The sequence below is a fragment of the Varanus komodoensis genome, unplaced genomic scaffold (genome assembly GCF_004798865.1).
Source record: "Varanus komodoensis strain SLA01 unplaced genomic scaffold, ASM479886v1 scaffold546, whole genome shotgun sequence".
Classification (NCBI taxonomy): domain Eukaryota; kingdom Metazoa; phylum Chordata; class Lepidosauria; order Squamata; family Varanidae; genus Varanus; species Varanus komodoensis.
The window spans coordinates 10125-17512 of record NW_025336152.1 but is presented as its reverse complement, the minus strand read 5'-3'; the positions used below and the strand labels follow the sequence as shown (position 1 = coordinate 17512).

Genomic DNA, 7388 nt, shown 5'->3' with positions numbered 1-7388 from the left:
AAATTCCTGTTCTGACAGGTGAGCCGGCCATGGAGTCAGCTTGGGAACATTCCTGCTTGCAGAGATGGCAGAGGCCTCTGTGATCTCATGAGTGTTTGCCTGCCAAGCTGAACCTGGGTCTACACAGTCCCAGCAATATTTGTTGTGCAACACAGAGAGTTCATTAAGGCAGTTCAGCCCATTCTAAGAGCAGCATCCCATCAAAGTCCTTCCGGTTCTTCCCTTCATTGCAATCAGTAGTGAGTGTGCTCTGTTATTTGAACTACTGCTGCTAACATGGGCTTCTTCCAAATTTTTGCTCTCTTTTCAGGGGGTGACAGGTGGGAAGAGGAGAATAGGAGAGAACTACATGGGATGTCACTGGAAAGAGACAGATGGAAAAATTATGACCAGCAAAGAAGGAAGACTGAAGGTAATCACAATGGGAGGAATGATTGCCTTGCTCTGCAGGGCAGTGGCTGTCATGACACAATCCAAGAAGAGGTACACACTGGACAAGAAAAGAATGCAGACCAAGTGAACGAGAGATCGTGTGGTTCTGAATCAAACAATAAGGCACACAGCAAACTTCAAACACAGAATAAATCGTATGAATGTATGGAGTGTGGAAAGAACTTCACTGAGAAGGCAAAGATGGTTTCCCATCAAAGAATGCACACAGGGCAGAAGCCATATCAGTGGTTGGAGTGTGCAATGAGCTTCAGTCAGAAGACACATCTAACTTCTCATCAAAGAATTCATACAGAGAAGCCATATCATTGTTTGGAGTGTGCAAAGAGCTTCAGTCAGAAGAGCACTCTAACACTTCATCAAAGAATTCACACTGGGGAGAAACCGTATCAGTGTTTGATGTGTGCAAAGAGCTTCAGTCAGAAGACACTTCTCACTTCTCATCAAAGAATTCACACAGGGGAGAAGCCATTTCAGTGTCTGGAGTGTGCAAAGAGCTTCAGTCGGAAGAAGCATCTCATGCAGCATCAAAGAATTCACACAGGGGAGAAGCCATTTCAGTGTCTGGAGTGTGCAAACTGCTTTGGTTGGAAGACACACCTCACTTCTCATCAAAGAATTCACACTGGGGAGAAGCCATATCATTGTTCGGAGTGTCCAAGGAGCTTCAATCGGAGGACGCACCTCACTCGGCATCAAAGAACTCACACTGGGGAGAAGCCGTATTAGTGCTTGGAGTGTACAATGAGCTTAAGTCAGAAGAGGTACCTTCGTTCACATCAAAGAACTGACAGGGGAGAAAGCATATCAGTGTTTGTAGTGTCCAAAGAGCTTCATTGAGAAGAGAAGTCTGATTTTACATCAAAGAATTCACTCAGGAGAGAAACCATATAAATACTTTGAGTGTGGAAAGAGGAATACTCAGAAGGTAATGCTTAATTCTCATCAAAGACTTCATACAGGGAAGAAAGTTTAAAATGGTTCATTTTGTGGGAAATTTGACATAAATAAATAATTCACACGTGGGATAAACCTCACAATGGAATGGCAACCAACTGATCTATTAATGTGATGAAACTGGGATAGCAACCTTTTTTCTTTTTACATGGTTTAAAGATTTGTACAGATGGTGAGAATATGGATCAGGACACTTTCTTAGTTAGATGCATTTTGCATTTAATTCATAAATATTTTTGTACATGCATTAAGAATAAATAAATGAGTACAAATAACCTAGAATGGATCTCTGAGCATGTACAGAGCACTTTGTTGAGCCCAGTCTGGTGTTTACCTCTAGGAACTCTCCTTATGAAGAGGAGGGTCCCATTCCCACGGGGGGGGGGTGCTTCTCTCCACCCGCTGCTCATTCAGTTGGGCTTCCCGCCTCTGCCTCTGCCTCATCCTCCTCCATCTGACCATCTTGAGCTAGCTCATCCTCCCCAATTCCATCTTTGACTTTCTGATTCCAAAGAAATGCCCTGGGATGCAGCCAGCAGTCTGTGAGAGCGATTACCCCGGCCTCAATTCCCGACCGGATTGTTGTAACACACTCTGCGTGGGGCGGCCCTTGACGAGGATCCGGATACTCCAGCTGGTTCGGAATAGAGCAGCCGGGATATTCAGAGGGACCGGCATTCCCATGCGAAGCCGGTCCTCTCCTGCTTGCACTGGCTGCCGATTGAAGTCCAGGCCAATGGGAGGCGCTGGTGATGCCCCAGAAATGGCTTGGTCCCGGATACCGGCAAGAGCGCTTTCTTCCCTATAGGCCTGCCCACCCTCTGCCATCTGGGGCAGAGGTCCTTCTTGGGGAGGCCTCCTTGAAAGGGATTAGAGACTGACTGGGGGAGGGCCTCCTCTGTGGTGGCGCCCCATTCTGGAACACGCTCCTCAGAGAGGTTTGCTGGGTGCCAGTGCTTCTTTCTTTTTGGCGCCAGGCGAAAGCCTTTTCATTCTCCCATTATTTTGATCCTTAATTGGTTTTACTTCTGATTTTAGTGTGAATTGCTGGATGCTGTGCCATCTTTATCTGTGCGTGTTGTAAACCGTCTTGAGATGCTAATAATGGGATGGTGTATAAAAGCTTTTAATAAATAAATGAAAGAATTGGTGGCATAATGTGCAGATACAATCAAGATATGCTAAAGATTCAAAAGCGTGGGGTTTTTATAAGGACTTAACAGCGTTTGATCAAGTGATGCTTAAGTCAGATGAGAAAATGATTAAAAGATTATATGACTTTTTGCTTGAAAGGAAAATGGAAGATGAACAGGTTAAGCAAATCATGATAATGTGGGCACAAAATTTTGGATATAATGTTGAATTAGAAAAGTGGCAAAAGTTATGGGTGAGAAATATTAAGGTAACATTACCATCTTCGTATAAAGAAAGCTTGTATAAAATGTTTTATTGATGGTTTCTGTCACCAAGTAGATTAGCTAAGATGTTTCCAAATATGGCAAATGGATGTTGGAAATGTAAACATAAATTGGGTACTTTTTATCAGAAGTGGTGGACTTGTGATAAAGTGAAAATACATAACTGGCTTGAGGAAATGTTACAAAAACCTTAAGCTTTTAAACCTGAAGCTTTTTTATTAGGCATTATACTGGAGGACATTAGTAAACAAGAAATGTATTTGATTTAACATGTAATCACTGCGGCGAGGATTGCATTTACTCAATACTGGAAAAGTGAAGAACTACCCACTGACGAACTCATTCTAAAAAAGATCCTGGACTGTGCAGAAATGGATAGATTGACCTTATCATTGAAGGAGAAGGAAGACACTGACTTCTATCGAACTTGGGACTCTTTTTATTATTGGCTAGAGATACTGGACTTCGCACAGATTTAAATATGTTTTTAAGCTATCATAAATGGAAAGAAAGGGTTTGGGGACTGACCCAGCGGGCTCGATGTTTTTTTGATGGATGTTATTTTAGTGGTTTTTTAGGATTATAATTTCAAATAAAACTTATTTTAAAATAAATAAATTAGTGTTACAGCTGCCAAACCCAGTGGGATAAAAATTGGTGCAGATGCAAGTTGAAAAGAACTTGCCGTGGATCCCTGTATTGTTTCCGCACCGTTTTTCCGATGGGCAGATCATAGATTTCTGACACGACCTTCCAGAAGGGCTGCCCAAGAGAGACTGGATGGACAGGAGGCCTTTTCAGGAAGCTCAGCCACTTGAGCTCTGCAGAGGCCCCTGGACGAGGGGCCGGCTGGACCGCTTCTCCAGACGGTCCTCCAGGCCAAACGCCACTTGAGGAAGTCTTCTTGAACGCGCAAGAGGCGTTCTCTGCACAGGCAGCCCCAGGGCCGCCCCTCCCTGTGTGATGTGGGTCCCGACCTCCCAAAGGGCACCGGGCACTCAGGCCTGGGCGCTCAGTCTCGGCAGGGGGAACAGGGTGCTACTGTTGTGCTGGGGTAGCGGGAGCCTCAAGCCATGGGGCACCTTTCAGCCCCCGCCGCGGAGCTCTGGCCCCTCCTTTGGCCATGGGAGCAGAGGCACTCGGGCATCCGCACGGCCTCGTTCAGAAGAGTCCTCTGCTCCCTTGCCCGTCTAGTCCAGTGGTGGCCAAGCGATGGCACGTGTGTTGCAGTGGGTACGCAGAGCCCTCTCTGTCAGAAGGCGAGCCAAGGCGCCCCAGCATCGCCCCAGGAGCAGAGTGTTGCCAATTGCAGCACCCCAAACACCCCAAAAGTATTTGGCCAGAGAAAGGCCCCAAAAGTAGTTGGCCAGAGGAAAGCCACATAGCAAAAACACCACAGTCATACTGTCCCAGAAGGGAGGGCAGAGAAGAGCAAAATGAACGTTGTGTAACCCTCAGCTAACGCACTGGCCTGACCTCAAATACAGTAATCAATGGGACAGTGGAAACTGGTTTTAGCTGCCATGAAAGTTGCAAACGTGCAGGGAGTAAGAACATGGCAAGCCTGTGTGAATCAGGAGCAGATAAGAGATAGACATGGGAAATGTCCGGTCCTTGACAGAAGAAAGGACTCTTTCTCCAGCACGGGAGGGGGTGCATACGTTGATGTATCGATGCATTAGATGTGTATTAGGTGACCTAATTGGTTAGCTAGGGTATGAAATGCATGTACCGGGGGGCAACTTTTGGGACACTGCTTTGAACTGAATGTTCCCCTTTGTCTCCCTTTATTCTATAGTGCACTAGAATAAAGCTGATTTTGGCTCTAAGTCTTGTCTCAGGCTCTGGCTTGGGTCTGGGGTCCACCCGGGTTTGCCCCAGCTGTTGACTGGCTGAGTCCGGTAACATGAGCATCGGATAACAGCACACATGGGGGCCATGCACTAGCTCAGAAAGGAGTAGCGGCGCCAGGCGATGATGTCACGAGCCACGACTCATTAGCTGTGACTTGTCTCATGTTTCGTATGGCTGGTCAGTGCGCTGCCAGGGATACCCATGTATATTTGCTTGGACTGGCTGTGAGCTGTTTTTTCTAAAGTAAAACCTCAGATGTTGTGGGTCCCGCCAGTGCGCAGCTCCGGGTGCTGACCTGGCTGGCTGATCTGCTTGGGATACTGCCACACTGGCGCCACACACGCAGCAGTGGGAGGCCCCCATCGTTCCCCCATTCAGCCCACTGGGTGGCCGCTTTGCCCCAGGACATGGGATGTGGGAGGAATTCTGGACGGGACCCGCAAGGCTGTCTATTCATCCAGTGGCTTCATTGATTAAACTGCTGTGTGCTGACTTAAAACCGTTCCTGTTATTTTTATCATTTAATATTAAAAGCTTTTCTACCTCCTCCGGGACAGACATCTTGAATCGGCATACGGAAAATGAGTAGAATAAAGCAAACCCCTCAGCATCTGACAATTAATCCACTAAAACCCCAGTTAAAATCAATTGAGCATTAAAATAGTGGAGGGGAAAGGGTTTTGCCTGATGCTGGAAAGAACATGTTGTCTCTGCCAGGCAAGCCTCTCTGGGAGTGTCTTGCACAGCGGGGGGGCCCCCACAGAGAAGGCCCTGCTGGGCTCCTCCCTCCTTAGACAACCCACCCCATCAACAAACTTCGGGCCCCTGATGCCCTCCTGCACATGGCTGAGGTGCCCCCTCCATCCCTGCTGGAGTGGCCGGCCTGACCAAAATGGGGGTGGAGGGGAGGAGCTGCCCCACCAAGGACGGCCCTTCCTTCACGCAACAGATTTGGGAGTCCTCAGTGTCCTCGTTTTTTAGTCAGTGCCGTGCCATTCGCACTCTCTTGCAACGGAGGGGGGCTTGTGGCCCCGTTTGTGGAAGGAAAGACAAGCTCTGGCGCCAACCCCATAATGGAGGCGCGAGGGGCCCATCTCTCGCTCATTCGTCTGCTCAGGGAGATTCCCGATCGGAAAGGAGGGGGAGCAGCAGTGGGAGGCAGGACTCTGAAGCCGCAAGGTTGCCTTGTGTAGTTTCTCAGGTGCAGTGTGGGCACCGGCCGCTTTGGAAGGGGCAGGATGGTTTGCAGGAGGGGAGGGGGAGCAGATGCAAGGCCCAGTCCTTGGCCCAGTGAGGGGGAGCAGATGCCTGGCAGGCCCCCCATCCTGCCCCCTCCCTGAGGGTGGAGCCCCATGGATCCCGCCTGTGTGTTCTCCTATCCCTGCATGGCTGTTGCTGTCGTGTGTGATGCCTCGGCCGGGACGTCTACTCACGAGGAAGAGACAGGAGCTGGCAGCGAGAGTTTGGCAGTTGACCAAGGAGACTTATATTTGAAAACCAATGCTCAGACGGCCCAGACACAGCCTGACTCTCTGGCTGCTGAGCAAGAAACCTCTCCTCCACCTCATCCCTTGGCCCCTGAGCACGCAAACCCCCCCCCCCCCGGCAGACCGATGGGCAAGTGTCTGAGAGAGAAGCTCCCTCTGATTCCAGCTCTGGACTGCCTGAGAAAGATGCACCCCCAGCTCCAGACCCTGAAGCTGCTGAACAGGATTCAGCAGGAGAATTAACATCTGTCTGGAACAGAAGAGCCTTGAGGAGACAGAGCCAGTTACGACAAAGGGACAGCGGTCTGTCACGCCCTCGGGCGGAAAGACGAGACAGGAAGGTAGTGAACTCAGAAAGGGGCATGGGGCTCATTAGTAGAGCTTATCAGTTACGTCGTAAATCCTGTAGAAAGTAGCAATAAAAGTTTATAGCTGATATACGGCCGGCTGTGTGAGTTAATTGAAACGTGAGATCACCTCACGACAGTTGCCATGTTTGCTTCACTCTTGCCACAGGTCAGAGCATGGCCATCATGTGCGCAGCCCGGCATTTATCCTTTCTTCTCCATCAGCAGCCCAGGACTGGGTATCACTCCAGAGACTTGAGGGGGAGAAATGTCTGCCAGAACACACACGTGCACACACACACACAAAGGATGGGGACAATTTGAAGATAATTCCACAAAGCCTCTAGGCAGGTGAGGAAAAGAATCACCCCTGAAACATTCTCATAATAGGGTTTCCTGGGAAATGTCCGCTCCACTTCTGCTGCAATGGAGATTTCATGACCTTCAGGACGTGCTGGTCTTTACCTTGAACACAGGCACTCTTCTCACCTTCCGTTCTCCCTCTGGATGGCACAGCTGGGCTTATCTTGCCTGTTATGCTCCATTCGCCAACCACTCCGGGCCTGCCTCTCAGTTTTCTCAGTCTGTTTCTCAGTCCCATCATGCTTTTTCATTCTTCATTTTCTTCTCGGTCTTGGGCCTTCAGGAACCCAGGCACAGAGGAACAGTGTGAGGACAGGAAACTGTGGGTGTGAGAGGTCCCCTTTTGGATTCTTTGCTTCTGACCCCAGTTTGTTTTGACCAGATGGTATTTGCTTGTTCTTCTCTCCAATGCAGGGAAAAGTGGAGAAGGTTTTAGACAAAGGCATATTCCTCAGCCCCTGCACGTACTTCCCTTCTGCCAGGTGATGGGAGTAAGTAGAATATCACAGGGG

General features: G+C 48.9%; 1 protein-coding gene across 1 annotated transcript in view; it reads left to right on the top strand.

The window, feature by feature from the left end:
• LOC123032433 (gastrula zinc finger protein XlCGF7.1-like) overlaps positions 1 to 1207 on the top strand; it is a 9934-nt gene extending 8727 nt beyond the window's left edge. The window contains exon 2 of the mRNA XM_044448309.1: positions 311 to 1207. Coding sequence (XP_044304244.1) covers positions 311 to 1179 — 869 coding nt within the window. The 3' untranslated portion in view covers positions 1180 to 1207. The remainder of the gene's footprint in view (positions 1 to 310) is intronic.
• Positions 1208 to 7388: the final 6181 nt, after the last annotated feature.